Source organism: Macrobrachium nipponense, chromosome 6, assembly GCF_015104395.2.
Source record: "Macrobrachium nipponense isolate FS-2020 chromosome 6, ASM1510439v2, whole genome shotgun sequence".
Lineage (NCBI taxonomy): Eukaryota > Metazoa > Arthropoda > Malacostraca > Decapoda > Palaemonidae > Macrobrachium > Macrobrachium nipponense.
Genome location: NC_061108.1, coordinates 50999765 through 51018111, shown reverse-complemented (window position 1 = coordinate 51018111; position 18347 = coordinate 50999765). Strand labels below are relative to the sequence as shown.

Sequence of the window (18347 nt, the reverse complement as noted above, 5' to 3'; positions counted from 1 at the left end):
ATTGATAACATGGCAAGATTACTTAATTGTCTTTGCCCATTGCATTTCTGGGAGTACTCTTAAATAATTTCAGAGCAGAGAAGCTTCTCTGTGCTGAGGGCTGACGATCCAGGTAACATTACAGAAATTTTAGCCAGTCTGCAGAATTCAGGAAATGCCTCCTCATCTGGCGTAAGAATTTTCAGTAAGTCTAACAATGATTTAGGTCTTTCAGTGTCACTTACGTCCTTGTAGCGTCTTTTTATCATGTGTTTGGCATCAGATAAAACACATTAGTTTTCAGCTTCCATTACCTGAATGTAAGGAGGATGGCTGTGTGAGATTGCTGTGCTGTGAGGTACAATAGTCTGGGCAATAAGTCCGTGACTCCGTGTGCAGTATGCATTTCGTGTACAGGATATAATAATGAAAACTAAAAAGAGATGGAATAGGAGTAACTGGTCTACTTTGGTTATGAAGAGTTGTGAAGTTGGTTTAAGAGTGTTACTAAATTAAATGAGCATGCATTTAAGAGACATATGATGTTGATTCCAAGCTGAGGGAAAACATCTATTATGTTTGAAAGTTTTCAGTCAATCGATATGCCTTAGTGGGCACAGGATTCTCGTGGCTGGGCACATGCCCACCCATGCCCACCCTTAGCTACGCCACTGCAAGCTATAGCGTAGTGTGAATTTGAAGTTTCCTCTTAGGTAAAAAGGATAATGGTAACATTGAAAAATATGTGTTCTGACAGATCAAATCCAGCAGAGTCCTCTCCATACCAGGTTTGAGAACTTAGGTTGGTAAAATGTAAATAACACTACCATAACATTTCAATAACATTTAAAATTGCAGCAGGCCTGAATCTAGGCCTCATGATACTAACCTATGTACATTGTTGTACAATAGCAGGAAAAATTGTCAGGCATAACCATGGTTACATGGACTGATGGCAACTCTATATGCCAGTGACTTTTCAGGTAGATTTCAGCACACTGGACAACTTTTGTTCTATACAATTATTCATTTAGAGTAATATTTCAGGAGCTGTAGGTGTGTGCCACGGATAAACAACCCCCCCCCCCCCCACCCCCCCCCCCCCCGCTTTAATAACAAGCTTATTACAACATTCATTACGTATTTTATAAGATATAAAAGTAGTTGACTGCGATCTAAGACACGTTTACTTGAGGTTATTTCAACACAGTCATAAAGATTTTCGTGAATGAAAATAAGTCTCTTACTTGAGAAATGTGATCTCCTGTTCTTTTGTGAATTTGTTCCTGTAATTGACACAGTTGATGCCCCAGCATTGGGTGACAGAAGATGTTTTTATGCCGCTGGTCTCCACAGCTGATACCAATGCCCTTTCTGAAAGCCAACTCTTAATAATGGCGCCTTACGTGCACGCGGTCTTCACTTGTCTGTCCAAGCTCTCCCTTCTATATCTATTGTCAGATATATCTAAGGTGTTCCACCATGTCTTGCTCAATCCCTGCTGATACCAAGTGCACATGGTTACTTTGGCATAAGACGTTGACACGAACAGCTACCTTCGCCTTTAGAGTCATGGTCTTCGGTATTACTACTAGCCTAGCCCTTAACTATTGCAGCAAGTTCTTAGACTGCATCTTAAGGGGAAGGGGTGGGAAGAGCTTATTAGATCATTTTATGTGGACAACTTTCTGCAAACCTACCCCTCCGAAGAGGAAATGCGAAAAGATTACGTTGAAGTAAAGTCATTGTTAGATGAAGCACAGGGTGGGCCTGCACAAATCTCAGTTTTGGGTATGATTTAGGCTAGAGAAAATGATTGTTTGAGTTTAAAACCATGTAAGGGGATAAGTACGAATGGAAAGGGCATTAGTCTTACTAAACGTAAATTGTTGTCTGTACCCATATCCAATTTAGATCCACTGGGACTTGTCAATCCAGTTTTTGTCAGGGGTAAGATTTTTTTTGCAAGGTTTGTGGGAAGTAAGGATAGGATGGGATGATGTGCTAAGTAGAGAAAGACAAGAGCAGGCAAATCAAATCTTAGAAGAATTTACTTACATTCATATACTCCATTTATTTATTTGCTACCAGTAAAGGGTTTTCACAGGAAGTATTACTTGAGAAGAACAATCGAGTCTCACATTTTAACATTTTTTTTTTATTTTATGCGCATTGAAAGGCAATATATTTAGGAACCATAATAAAAGAGTCAAATACTACAAAAATATGTGTAAGCTTGCTGTTATCTCCACTTAAAAGAATGAACAAGGACCCAATATGAGTGAATTGCAGGGACGGATTTAGGGTGTGCGGGTCCCTAGGCCAGTGACCATAGGGGCCACTCTCATTTATGGGCAAGCAAAGAGGGCCCTTACAGCTTTGGGGCGGGTGTTAGATTTCCGTGATTTATTTTGTAATTGAGCACCTTTAGATTATTATTGTTAAGTAATTAATTTTTATACCCTTTTAATCATTATTAATTTTTTTTGGCTGAGATTTGCGTCCCTAGGCCATGGCCTGCTTTGCTCCCCCCTAAATCCGCCACTGGTGAATTGGTTTCTACGTCTCCAAAATGATGGTCTGACAGGACATTGTAAAAAGTCAGAGATGGTTGATATGTGCCTCAGTTTTCCTAATCCAGTATTTATCTTCATTCGATAGTCGCATCTTGAATTCTAAATAGATATTGCAAAAATAGGAGTGTATGGCTTTTTTAAATTTAAATAAAATCAATTGCTAGAGCTGTTGCGAAGGCTTATAACTTCCACTATTTCTGCTTCTGCATACATTATATCATCAAATGCCTATATGTATACACTTATACATAAACAATAATGACTATAGAATGTGGTGAATAACTGACTAGGATATAACATTATTGTTTTCTGCTGCGCAGGAGAATGAAAAGGGGTGGGTAATTAGTACATCAGTAACTTTGAAATTTGATCATGAATTATACCTTACGGTTAAACTAGAATATCTGTAAGCAGAGGTCACTTTGCACAGTTTGCTACGGATGGGTAATCGCAATACTTTTTCTCCTCACTGAAGTGAAGTTTAACAGGACACTCCATCACAACCGCTTGGCCGTGGGCGCATTGGTAGTATTTTTCGCAGTTTCCAGGGTAGCGGAACAGGAGCCCATCTGTAGGTAGACAAAACGTTAGCTAATGCACTTTTATAGAATAGAGCCGTGGGTGTAACCCATTGAGGCACAAGGATATTTTGGTGTGGAAAATAACTGTGAGAGCATAAAATTAAAGAATGTTACCGATGCATCACAATCCACAAAAGAATCTGAAACAAATGTATTTTTTTTTTCTTTGCGTCCCCATTCCCCACCGAACTCCTGCCGACTTCCATGTCTTTGCTAAAATCTATAAAGCTTAATAGCTTATATATTTAGATGTTACATTTTTACTTCCTGTAACTTTATTTCAAGAACTAATTTTAGTTTATTGTTAAAGAAACCAGTATTATTTTGTCTATATTTTGCCATTTTTTTTACGAGAGCAGGCAGTCATTGAATATGGTAAAAAAAAAACTTTGAATATCTAACTTGAAATTTGCCGAGATCAGTGAGCGTTCCTCTTGACAATCAATGAAAAAGGGTCAGTGAATTGTAAGGATTCACTTCAGAATGCTATTCTTACTATTACATATCTAATAGCTAAATAAAGTTGTTGCTGTCGTGTCTATTTATAGAAAAAATCTGTCATTATAATCAGGTAGGCGTATACCAGAGAGTTATATACATATGAAGCAATCCATATCATGATGTTTGTTGAGGCTCAAAGCTTTTATCATCATAACTGTGCTCAAGTTAACTTTTTCCTCTACAGGGTTAAACGTGAAATGAATAACTTTTTCTACTTGTTTCCGTGGAAAGGAATTATGCCTTCTTTCCCAGCTGCTCTAGATCTCAAACTTTGCCCTTCTCTGTGATTTCTGGGACCTTCCAACAGGTCTCCGCCCTACTTCTATTTCAACTCTTTACAGCTTCTTATCCCCTCCATTGCATTGGAATTTCCCACGTTCCCATGGTAACAGAAATGTTTTAATTTTCTTAAGATCTGCCTCTCTGCCACAACATTGTTCTCTAATTTTGCTTTTCTTATGCATTTCAGCTATAGTATACATCAAGAGCCAGCAGGAAATAATGAAAAGCTGCAGTACCTAGCGTTTTCGTGTATTCTTACTGGCTCTTGAGATATCACGTGTTACTTGTGATCGTATAATATATATAATATAATATATATATATATATATATATATATATATATATATATATATATATATATATATATGTTTTTTTTTTTTTTAGATAGATACACGCATACACACACACACACACACACACACACACACATATATATATATATATATATATATATGTATATATGTATATATATATATATATATATATATATATATATATATATATATATATATATATATATATAAACACACACACACACACACACACACACATATATATATATATATATATATATATATATATATATATATGTATGTATATATAATATATATATGTGTGTGTGTGTCAGTGTCTACACTCGAGAACTTGTGTTATGGTACAACAACAACACTAGTTAGGAAGTCTTTTTGGTGGGTGCGCCCTGCCTTCATAATGGCCAACTAATTGCTTGACTTCGTACCCCATCGAATTTCATCTCGAGATTTACTAATATGTGATATAATCTCAAAGGTTTTATGATTAATCGAAATGATTGCTGCGGTTTCAGCCGAGACGCATGATTTAGTGTTACAAAGATCTGCCTTTTGTATCAAATGAATTTAAAAAGTTATTAAGTGCCCTATTTGCAAGGTTCTCTAAATAAACTATCATTATGAGTGTTCACGTATTTTAAATAAAGATGATTAAAGAAACAGCAAATTGACCCTATGCATGATTCAGCAGTTAATACAAAACATTGAAATAGACAATACGCGAGATCATTTCATTATTATACCTCATTCTTTTCAATTCTGAAGAGTAAAAGCAATCTCTTATTAACCATATCTTCATGTTCATCATAACCTGGGTTTAATCCTGACTTCTAGCCGGCACTGCATCGGCAAATAGCTTTTGAAGTACGTCATTCGATTAAGTATTCTTACAGACGCAAGTAAATATTAAAGCAAAACGCACAACTACCTGGTAGACTGTTGCTGCAGATACCACATCTGTAGGTTTTCTTTATCCGTTCCTTGTCCAGTTCAGTAAGGTAAGCCCTTTGACCCACATCTGGAATGAAAAAATTTATTCAGTAATGAAAAAGTACACTTCAAACCTTTCTCTGTCTGGCTGCATGTAACTACTACACAGTTCAATATTACGTTTTAGAGATTAATGTTGAAGTAGTACCTATAATCTAGTTAACTATCTTTCTGACTTATGCAAAATTCTAAAAAATTATTTCATAGTTTATCAGTCTCAGTAACATTTTGTGTCATTCTGGATACTTTGGGCAAACGGTCAAAATCAAGAAAATGCCTTACAATTAAGAAGTCAGAATCAATAATTAATTGAGAAATTCGCAGAAAAATTTAACGGAAATTACAATATATTATTTTTCGTCATTGGAGGTTTATTTACCATTTTTATTTATTTATTTATTTATTTATTTTTTATTTATTCATTTATTTGTTTATTTCATAAGTGACCAACAGCAGAGTAATTAATACATGACTCACCCAAGGCTCCATTGATTCTAGTCATGATAGGTTTAGTGACGTCGAGAAAAATATCTGGATTTTGCTGATTAGTTGCATGCATAATGCTCTTGTAATCATACTCCAGACTGTTATCTGTGAAGTTACCATACCTGTGAGTCAGAAGCAAAGGTTCGGTCTTGAAAATATCAGGATAACCTAAGCTAAGACAAAGGTATTAAGGACAAAAAGTATCCGATTACATAAATGTACCTGAGGTAACTCATGACAATATATTCTGAATATTGATAAAAACGTTGAGGTATTTCATGGAAGAAAAACTGTATTCTACATGTTGACAAAAACATTAAAATAACGAGTGAAAGAAAAAAACTGTACTTTTCTACCATTACAGCGTACTATGTGGTCAAAAAAGGATATGGTTTTAGGTTACAATGTTGAAGAAGTGAACTAAGATGCGCCCTGCATGTAGCATAATATTCAGCGATGCAATGGTTATTCACATTAGCCTACCCAGAGATACTTTCTGTATATCTTCTGTATTATACTCTTGCTTACGTAGAAAAGATTTTCATTCGCTGGTTAGCCAAAACTTTGCCTTCAAAGATTTACATGGATATAAATTCATGAGGTTTTTAAATACTAAATCACCCACAGGCATGGCAACTGTTGCCTAACAGAATCTGTGACATGATTAACTAACAGATAAAGTATTTGCAGGCTAATCTCTCATACTCATGTTTTGCCGCAATGTTAAAATAAGATTGCACAATTTTTGTCTGATGAACGATTTAAGTTTGTTTTTAATAATTCAATTATTTGCTTATTAATTTATTTGTTAATCTCTTGTGCTTTTGCCTTTTGTTATCATGGGCGCCCCCAGCATATTTTCCAAGGGGGCCGGGGGCGGGGCACATCTTAATACATACATCGATAGTTTCTGGTATCAGGCAGACGATAAACTATTGTGACCCTTTGAAGTAGTAGGTTATTTCCAAATACAGTATCAGCGCCTGCATTTCATTAATGAATAAAGTATGTATGTATGTATGTACACACACACACACACACACACACACACACACACATATATATATATATATATATATATATATATATGTGTGTGTGTGTGTGTGTGTGTGTGTGTGTACATACATACTATATTCATTAATGTAATGCAGGTGCTGATACTGTATTTGGAAATAACCTGCTACTTCAGGTTATATATATATATATATATATATATATATATATATATATATATATATATATATATATATATATATATATATATATATATATATATGTATATATATATATATATGAATAACTTGATCACGAAGTATATAAAACGTGATGCTATGTATAGATAAAGGTTTTTGCCACGAAGGAAAAAAATGAAAACGTGAGATAGCCAAGTACTTTTTTTCCTTCGTGGCAAAAAACCTTTATATATATATATATATATATATATATATATATATATATGTATATGTATATATATATATATATATATATATATATATTATGCAGTGGAATTACGATGCCAATAATTTAAGTGAAACAAGATGCGATAAAGAAAACAAATACAGTAAGTTTCAACGACTATTGTTCAAGTCTCAGATACTGTTCATCTGAAATCAAACATTTCTTGAAAGAATAATGCAGTTATATACTGCATACAAATATCATACAATGTAATAAGGATACCATTAATTTACTTGAACTGAAAAAATATACTGTGGAATGGAAGGAGAACAAAGTGATGTGGTTTAATGTAATGATTTTTTTTTTAAAGGTAGTCACTGTTCATTTGAAAAGGAAAAATATTCCAGGAGGGGGCAAGTGCCCCCCTTACCCCTGCGTGCGGTCGCCCATGTCTGTTATTCTATTCTTTACATAGCACACTGGTTTATCTTTCGCATAAATCGAACTTTGAATATTAAAGGGATATTTGACCTGAGCCACTTTGCTGATTAGCTCTGAAGCGAATATGGGAAAATCCTTACGTGTATTTCTGGAAGTAAGGTTTTGCTCTCTCCTGAATGTTATCCCATAGAATGATGATGTAATCGTCTCTGTCTGGACGGTTGTGTTCATGACCGAAACCTGCAGGGGTTGAAAATCATGATAATTGTCTCCAGACGTAGAATATAAGAATGTTTTAATATTAAAATGAGTTTAAAGAAAAATGCAATGGCGGATTGATTCAATTTACCTCTATTCTTTTTAGTTTTGTGGGTAAGGAGGCTATGGTAATTCAGGGAGAATACACACTGACATTTGGAGTCTATCAACTGTCCCGATGAAACAGGATGATATGCAAGGAATTAGATAAAAAAGACTAAATTATGTTCGTTTGAGTTTTTCTGATTGCTTTTGACTTGAGATAGCTAGGTCTGAGTAAATTGTCAAGCTATTATGAAAAGGATAAGAAAAAAGGAGAACATGGCCAATAAAAAAGAATAACGGGAGTAATCAAATAAATCAGATTAATATAGTTATTATCGATTTAGAAATATTCTTCACATTATGTATCCGAGAAAGTTTACTGCTGAAAAGACCTAGGCTGATCGGGTGAGAAAGTCAGAAGTCAAATTTAGGCCCACTAAATGTGTCATGCAAGTTATTTTATAGATAAAGGACAAAGTTAGTTTAATTACACATTACTATGAAAGAATGTATCATTTGTTGGCTGTAAGAATACAGTACGATACGAAACTTGAGAATAAAATTAGTATTCGTGGACTCATTGGTATATATTTTCCTTACTTTGCAAAATAATTATCTTTGATATGTTGAATAAATCTACTCAATTATAATTTAATTTATTTCAAGTATAATATCTCTAAAAGGAAATATTTATTGATAAGTAAATAATCTGGCACCACCTGCATAGAGCAATGTTTCCATAACTAACAATGAATTAAGAGATGACGCCAATAGTTCGAGGGTCGACTGGATGGATCGAAGTGTATGAAAGAATGAGGATCAGAGATGAAGACCACAGATAAGGGAACAAGGATGTTACCTAATGTATGCATGAGTTCATGCAAGATGGTTCCTATGTTACTGTTATCACTTGAAACTGTGAGGTCCTGGACGCCTCCCTGTCTTCCACAGTGCGATGAATAATCGGGACCAAGGATAATCCTGACAGCATCCATCTCAGAGTTGGACTCGTAGAATTCGACGCAGTTTAGTTCATTGATTATACCGATGGCTGTCATGATGTTGTCATACACTGCCAATAAGAGGTAACAGTTGAAAAAGCTCAATGTGGTGAACATGTTATTGAATAATTACAAGAATCGATCATTGTAGTATAATGATTATGGAAGTTTAGAAATTTAGTTTACCATAAAGATTGTCCTCTCGGTTGAAACCTACGATGTAGGGGACTTTCCCACCATCCCACAACTTGATGTTTTTTGTAACCGCCATTCTTAAAGGCTGAAGAGTAAGAAAATGTAAATTGTCTTAGAAAATCTGAGTAGGAAGGTAAAGTACATTCTATATCTAAATTACAAATTCCGAATGAATGCACAAACTTAAAGAGAGCTGGATCGTTCTGTTGTGTATTTATGGGTTCTTTGGGCTTCCTTTACCATATACTACATGTATTATTAATGCAGATCCAAGAAACATCTGTAAGTTCATTGAAGATCAATAATTATATTTTCTAATGTAAACGTTAAGGAGGATCGAAAGTCTTTGCTTAGAATGTTTAACTTTTATCAGTCATACAATGTATTAATTGTGGATTTATAATGAACAATTAAATCACATTGTAATTTTTAAAAGCTAACATCTGTATTTGAAGCACATTAGTAGTAGTCAAGACGAAATATACAAAGGAGCCAAAGGCTTTTTGGAGACAAGTATTTTTTTAACAGTGTAAATACAGTGTAAATACAGAACGATGCAGCGGAGCAATCGAAAATAAATAGGATAATTGAAACTTTGATATTGAATCTTCACCGCATCTATGACTTTCGTTCATCTATCGATCGTCACACTGAGCTTCTCCAGTTTTATTTCGTGATGGCAGATTGACTTGTGATTATCTGATACTTTAGCAATAGAAACTTAATTATATTCTCATTGATGCACCTTAATTCTAACTTGCAGTTTTCTTCACGTCTCGTAAAAATTTGACAGAGCAAACGATTCCAAAGGTTAAAATTCCAAAAGGGTTCATCCACTTAGAAAAGTATTAAATACATTAGCTAACCAGCATTGTAACTAAGCCCAAATTTGTGTGAATGTCAGCTAGTGCATTGCATGGATGAATGCGCTTTGCATTTACATAGCATTAAGTACGAACCAGAGTACAGATATAAAAAAATGAATTTTTTTGTTTTTTTGTTTTTACAAAAACGTTCATCTCATTATAATGACATTGGTGACTAGCTAATATAAATCGGTTCAAGTAATCATTTCATCTTGTGTAATATCTAGCATTATTTAGGATTACAAATAACATTAATAGCAGGTTTTTGGTGCCCATCACTGAACTGGTTTGCAATTTTCTTGGACCGACAAAAATATAATAATCAAAGCCTAACTGGGTTTTAGATATACGGGGTTATTAAGAAAAAATGAGATCATATCAGCAGCCAAAGCTTGCAGTACTGCGCGAACAATGCAGTTTATATCATTGCCCCATTTCATAAGAGTATACAATTACAACAGAAAGTGAACTGAAAATGACTCTCCACTTTCCTTACCTCAGGATAAAATTGTGAAGTTGGCTTCTTATGTTTGGGGCATCCTGTCTTATTACACAGAGTTTTCTGCTTGGCAAACGTGGGTATATTAGGACTGGTCTGAAAAATAAGAATAAATATGTACTACACAAACACCTAATATGTATATATATATATATATATATATATATATAGATATATATATATATATATATATATATATATAGATATATATATATCTATATATATATATATATACCTATATATATATATATATATATATATATATATATACATATATATATACTATATATATACATATATATATATATATATATATATATATATATATATATATATATCGAACTACAAATGTCCAATGTCCTTTAATATCTAATTCGCTCTACCTCGGAATGAATATATTTTCATATATGCTTAACCGAGGGGGAATTTATTAAGCGATAATAGAATTGGCGATCGATAGGCGCGAACCAGCGACCTCCCAATTCTATCATCGCTTAATAAATTCCCCCTCGGTTAAGCATATATGAAAATATATTAATTCCGAGTAGAGCGAATTAGATATTAAAGGACATTTGTAGTTCGATATATGTATATGAATCACGGTAATGTGATAGACCTATTATATATATATATATATAATATAATATATTATATATCATATATCTAAAATTCTCTATATATATATACTATATATAGAATATAATGACCCTAAGCATATCATAAGTTATAATCTAACTATCTATATATATTAGTATCTCTGTATTATATTATCTCTCTATCGCGATTCTCTCGAGAGGAGAGAGAGAGAGAGAGAGCAGAGAGCGAGAGAGAGAGAGAGAGAGAGGAAGAGGAATGAAAGAGAAAACAACCAAATCTCTTTTCTAAGCAAGACACGTGGAAAACAAGAAATGGGAAAAGACACGGTTTATGAACTCTTGTATTCTTCATAGATAAGTGTGAGACACATCATGATAAGAATAGTAAAAAGTGCCAAAAGCTCAAACTGGGACAGGACAGGTAAAGAGTATTTCTTACATATAGGGTTCTAATTCTTTTCCCCATGGAATGCTAATATCATCAGAAAAACTCACTTACTTTATAATAAAAGCTCAACCCAGAATTGCGACACGAAAGATCGAAAGTAGATTAGAAGAATAAAACTCTTTCAAAATACGCAAATTGAAATTTATGTAGTGGTAAGGTAATGAGTACATCGATACTGTACCGGTGAAATATACTAAAGTAAACACTGCACCCAGGTTTTTTTGGCACATTCGCGTTTTCTGTACAGCGTATAAAACCGCAGTGTCACGCTCTTGCTGTAACTGTCTTTGATTGACATCATTACCAGCCTCTCGATGTGCTGCAGTATGAAACTCTCAGCTACGACCGGTTAGGGCTTAGTTGCTCCCCAGATACTTCCGGAATTGGGCTCGGGAGTGCCAGATGCACGATCCATGGCTAAACTACTGAGGCTAGAGGGCTGCAATTTGGTAAGTTTGATGATGATTGGAGGGTGATGCTTAACATACCAATTTGCTGCCATCTAGCCTTAGGTTTTAAGATCTGAAGGCGGAGAGACAAAGCCATCTCAATAGTTTTCTTTCGCGGAAAACTCAGAATTAGACAAGAGAGAACTGCGCACTGACTCGTTTACCTTACTTATCCATAATCCACATTTATTTTTATTTGCAGTTTTTTTAAAAGGCTCATATCCTTCTAAATCTAAGCCATTTAATCTCACTTTCCTCTATTCCGGGCAGTGCTTTTATTGTACGTAATATTTCTGATGATCTTATAATCGGAAAAGAATTAGGAGCCGATGTAGGAAATACCGCCACATTTTTCCAAAGAATTAACTTTGTTTCTTTGGTAGCGCATTTTGATAACAACGGAACCTGAGAAGTTTTTCCACATCACTTCTCTTTATCAGTGAAAAGTCAGCACTCCTGTCTCTTTCCGGGGGTTATCATTACTTTTGCTATTGAAAATTCTATTGATATTTCTGCCAATGTTACAGGAGGTGTGAATATAAACGTTTACGAATATTTGGTATTCTGCACAAACGCACATTTCCAGATATTTATAAAAGAAAACACTTGGGTATTATAAACAGCTCAACAAATTGTGGCACTTAACACTTCTTTTTTTATTCTGTTCATTTCTTTATTTTTATTTTGATCAAAGGCAAAGAAAAGTAGCATCTGACCTGGACTGAACGAAAGCATTTTTTGATTATCATCATAGATTCGATTCGATGATTCTTGCGATAGAGGTCTCTTCAATTTCCAATAGATGTTTGGATGGATGGGTTTTGTTTAGTACTTTTAATAGAAGTGATAGACGGAATATGTAATGTTTCTGTTCCTTTCTCAGGAAATACACGTTTATCATCATCATATTCCCATCTTTTTCTTTATCTATGTATGGATAAAAGATTTTCAGATAATATAGATTGAGCAATTTTCTTAGATTCGAAGGAGAGTAACTCGTTGGAATGGACTTTAAACGTAGATCATCTAACACCTTGTAAAGTTATTCTGTTAGTTTCCAACACTAACCATCTTGTTCTAAAAATATCAGAATTATTCTTGGTACTCCTCAGTTATGTGAAGATAACGCCAGCTTTCAGATTCTCAAGATACTTTTGGACCATTTTATTCGAAGGAAGAAATGCAAGCCACCCTCCCAGCACTGAAACACCTACGGAGCCTGATTTTTCATGACAGTGACCCCAAAAACCAAGTGCGGAACTCCAATCAGAGGAAGACCAACCGTGCATGACCCTATCACACGACTAGTACTGCTGCTGTAATTGACAGAAACAGTTTTGGTGGTAATAATTTGTTACAAAAGAAAATTTTTTGATATCTCAAGTTATTATTGACGAATTCCTTTTGCTTCTTTGGAATTAAATAGCAAGTTGTTCGTTCTGCTTTACACAACCAACTATCCCTAAGGGATCGTGGAATTTCCTGCCATAAACGTGAAGTGAAGTTGATTTAAATCCTATAAATCTCTTAGATAACAGCAGTTGTTTATCTCTTCAGCAATATTTCAAACAACTGCTTTTTGATAAGAGAATAAAACTTGTACTGATGAGAAATAAAATAAAGCAAGATGACGTAAGAAGGTATAGTTTTATTATGCAAAGAGAAGAAGATCTCCTAGCCGACTCCTGAATAATCAACCAGTGACTATGGGTGCAAGCTGCCTTTTTCATTTGGGTAACAATGAACACATCCTAAGCTAGGAAAGATCTTGTGAGACAGAAACAGCGACCATCATAAAACCGGGAAGCAAGCAAATAGGAATTTCGGAGAGCAAATTTCAGCCCTAAATGGGACCAAGATGCCTAGAGTTACAAGCACATGGCCTTACCGACCATATCGATGATAAAAAAAGAAAAGAAAAGAAAACACACACACCTTTGATGCATTCTGGAAGTCCACGGTGGGTAGGCACAAACGAGGAACTGACTTCCGAGCAAGAGAAAAAGTTTTCCCGCTGCGATGTGGCTGCTAAAGCTGTGAGTTTGCAGCTCCTAAGCATCTTGGATGCGGAAAGATACCGCTTTAGACAAAAACTCATTCACCCATTAATTGCCAGTTACATTAACAATCATTTGTACCACACGAAAAATAATTCAAAATGCCAAGGAAAGGGCGACAGTAGTGTCTACCATCACGCCATTACTCGTGCTCAAACTTGGCCATTTTCCCAGGTTGATCAACATTCTTCGCAATACAGAGATCACATATTGATCATCATTGCCTTGATTGAATTTTGGATGGCCTCCTTTTGGTTGTCCTTTGGTTCATCAGGCGAACCCCTTTTATTTGTCAGTTATAGTTTACAGTTTTCTCGAATATTTACGTAGTTCCTGTAGGTCATTTTTTAAAATAAATCTTATTTATTATTAAAAGTCTAAAATTTTCGCATGTTTTAGTTTTTTGTAAAAGCAAACTATTGAGATGGCTATTTGTCTCTCCGTCCACACTTTTCCTGTCCGCCCTCAGATCTTAAAAACTGGGGCTGCAAATGGGTATGTTGATCACCCACCCTCCACTCATCAAGCATATCAAATTGCAGGCCTCTAGCATCAGTAGCTTTTATTGTATTTTACTTTATTTAAGGTTATATTTAGCCATGATCCGTTTGACACAGCTGTAGGTGCCTACAACACAGGCTACCACCGGCATTATTGGGACGACATACGGACGAACTGATTCGAACAGTCCAACACATAAGATGTCTACATGATCTGCGTCTGAAATAGTTTCTGATGTACAAAAAAAAAGTGACAATATTCCAGCTTACCTGTGCATCTCCCAAAATATCAGCTTCCAGATATGCTGAAAAAGTGAAAAAAGTAACCAGTGAATATAAGTGTAGAAATTGAATTATTTAAATTCATTACATTTGCTTGATTTGATAATTTGGTCTTCCAAACGATCAAACCATCTTTAGAACTGAAGACAAGATAATGGATTTCTCCGCAGCCTTAAGAATGAGAACACCATTACCGAGATAACTTACCATGATCGTTTTGTTACAGGCTCCTCTTTTGGAATTTTGTATGGTCTAACCAAAGTCCACAAACCCAAAGTGCTCTTTCACCCTACGTTGGCCTCCTGCAGAACTCCAAATTACAAATTGGCAAAATTTCTTGTTCCCGTATCGGAGCCCCTGACCACAAACAAGCAGCTATACCGTAGCTAACTCTGAACAGTTTAAACAACGCATTCTTCCACAAGATTCTGACCTTTTCATGGCTAGCTTTGATGTGCAGTCGTTATTCACCAATATACCGGTCAGAGAAACCACAGATATAATTTTGAACAAACTTTTTTCCACGCCCGATTCATTGTATCATAATTCTAGTTGCTCCCATTTCAAGATGTTTTTAGAACTGGCCTTGCTGGACACGGCCTTTATTTCTGATGGTGCTTTTCAGAGAAATGGAAGGACTGGGCACGTGTTCCCGGACCTACGTTCGCCATCTTCATGTACTCCCTGGAGGAGCACATACTCGATCAGTGCCCCTTGGCCTATCGTCCCCTTTTCTATGCCAGATATGTTAATGACACTTTATTTTATTCAAACAAGACAACGATGCTGCTGAACGCTTCAAAGAATTTTCCTACTCCGATTATCACAACATCACTTTTATCAAGGAAAAAGAGTACGACTCCAAACTAGTTTAGATATACCTCTGTATTCAGAAAGTGAATTTTTTACTGGTCTGGCGCCCAATTTCTATAGTTTTTGTTTTATAAATTTGAAGCTAACTCTATTTACATCCTAATACATCGTGCTTTATCTCTAACATCTGAATGGGCCCTCTTTCTTCGAGAAATCTTCTTCTTACAGCAATACTTCAATAATTGTTTCCCTAATCATATTTCTCACAGGATTCTCAGAAAACTTCTAAATGAAAAATTCTCCAATAGGCCAAAATGTTTTGACGTGCCAAACTCCCATTTTATGCAAAGTTTCCTTTCTCATATGAAGAGAACTTTCGGCGAGATTTCATAAAAATCACCCAAAAATTTAAATTGAGGCCATCGATCTCCAACTAATACCTAAGAACTCAAAAAGTATCGGATCTCTTATCAGATTTAAGGATCGGCTACCGCCTTTGATGTCGTCTGGTGTTGTCTATGAGCACAATTGTCCTAAATGTAATTTGGGAAAATATATTGGATCCACCAGGCGACTTCTCAGGGTGAGGGCCAATTCCCACAGGGGGATAAGTTAGAGAACCAGGTGCCGAAAAAATAACCTAGAATCCTTTGATATACGCAGTCCTACCATTAAATGGAAAACTGAAATCATCTATGATTATTCAAACAATCCAGAAGAACTGCTTATTCTTGAAACACTAAATATTAATCATCGAGTTCCCTTGCTGACCTGTCAAACAAAGATTGTATCCTGCATTTGTCTTAATTCTCTGCCTTTCTCTGAATTTTTCTTTTCTTAGTCTGTTTATTCTTAGTTTGTCCTTAGCCTCTAGAATGGCAGGTTAGCTTCCAGTATTTTTTTTTTTTAAGTGCGTCTGTGTTTAAGTATGTTGTTTGGTTTTTACTATTTTGTTTCTAACTGCGTCAGTATTTAAGTATGTGGTCTGTTCTTAACAATTTTATTTTTTTGTATTCTGTTTTTATCAGTTTTCTTCGTTTGCTGTTTATGTTTTTAAAATAAAGTCTTGTATATGGCTCTTTTAATTAATGTACAGTAATAATTAATGTACAGTAATATACTGTATTTTATCGTCGTAGATCTTCCTGATGATGTGATTACGAATCATGAAACGTGGAATATATGGTTACTGTGTCATATGCTTCTGTATTCCTTCCTACCCTTGATCTGGATGAGACTATATATATATATATATATATATATATATATATATATATATATATATATATACACACACACACACACACACACACACACACACATATATATATATATATATATATATATATGTGTGTGTGTGTGTGTGTGTGTGTGTGTCTGTGTGTGTGTGTGTGTATAAAGATAAGACTCCAACGTGTTGTTTAGCTCATTACTCACATGAATATTCGTCGAAGGCCTCTTCAGACTTCTGGACATGGTTTGGGAATACCCCTCTGGCCTGCAGAGAAAAAGTGCAAAGCAATGCATAAATGTTTAATTTTTTAGTTGAAGATAATGAATGACCTATCATTTCAAAATTTAGATACACGGTAATTTATACATCTCATCGCAGTCTTTATACTGAAAGAATGTATTCAATCAAGTTCACTGCTAAACTTCCAGTTCTTCAGTGGAAGAACTGTATACTGTCCTACTACGTAAATGAGGTGCTTATTGTGAGAAGTCGTTAATTTTGGTTTATTTAAATCCAATCATCATACACGCCGCGCAGACGCAGATGAAAATTAAGGAAAAGGAATTTCCGGCCAAACTCGTTAGAAGGAAGGTATAATAACACAACTAACATCAAGCAGGGAGACCATTGTCTTTTTGATGTTTTGTGAACTCATGAGGTAAAGCCATTATATATAATTCAAATTCTTCACTAACGGTCCAATTTTCTTTCTTTTTTTCATCAGACACAACACAACACAACAATTTAAGATAATTATAACACTTTTCAACTTTCTGCCGTTTCCCTTATTATGAGGGAGCTTTAGAGAAAAATTATCAAGATAGTGGTCGTTGCCGCATTCATACTGTAATTGCCAAATCAGGATGAAGCCCTCGTGCAGTAAACTCATACAACATCAAACAGACCATACATCTGAAAAGTGCGTGGAATCACTAATTCATTCACCTGTACCTCGCGCACACTAGCTTCATGGACACTGAGCACGGCCACCTATTTAGGTGGCCGTGCACTGACACTCTTCCGTTGAAATACCTACACGAATGTATTAGCATGACATGGAAAAGGTGAAAAAGCACATTCACTCTTGAAAAAATATTATGACTAACTTTTATATGACAAAAGACCGTCGAAAAGACCAGAAAATGCTGCAGAAACTTCATAACTAACGAACTGTTGACTGCAGTCAAGTCCTGACCAAGATCCAGCGGCCTGTTGGGGTCGAGGGAGCGAGTGAGTGCAGACGAAACTCAGCGATGGATAGCACCTCACTAAATATTTTTTTATGAATTCTTCTGTCCCTGTTACGGCATTGCACCTGATAGCTTGTCCTTAATTCTCAAGATAACGCCTTCCTAATACCTGTCCTAAGCCCCGGTAACAACACAATCTTCTCTTAGTACAATTTTGCGTCATGATGACGTTTCTGTTGCTGTGAAACATTTTCTTTATACTTCCAACAGCTACATTGTCTATAAGCCTCACAGTAACATCAGTACGTCATTTAAACAAAAGATTGCTTCATCTTTTTAACAAGTCTTAGTTACGTTTCTTTCTAATCC

General features: G+C 35.2%; 1 protein-coding gene across 1 annotated transcript; it reads right to left on the bottom strand.

The window, feature by feature from the left end:
• Positions 1-2028: 2028 nt before the first annotated feature.
• LOC135216885 (dorsal-ventral patterning tolloid-like protein 1) lies at positions 2029-18061 on the bottom strand. The gene is made up of 10 exons (XM_064252408.1): positions 17895-18061; positions 16992-17052; positions 14730-14764; positions 10407-10505; positions 9036-9129; positions 8708-8920; positions 7686-7785; positions 5698-5828; positions 5159-5248; positions 2029-3124 (listed from the first exon to the last, which is right to left on the bottom strand). Exons 1-10 carry the CDS (start codon positions 17946-17948, stop codon positions 2973-2975), a joined length of 1029 nt encoding a protein of 342 aa, XP_064108478.1. The 5' UTR covers positions 17949-18061; the 3' UTR covers positions 2029-2972.
• Positions 18062-18347: the final 286 nt, after the last annotated feature.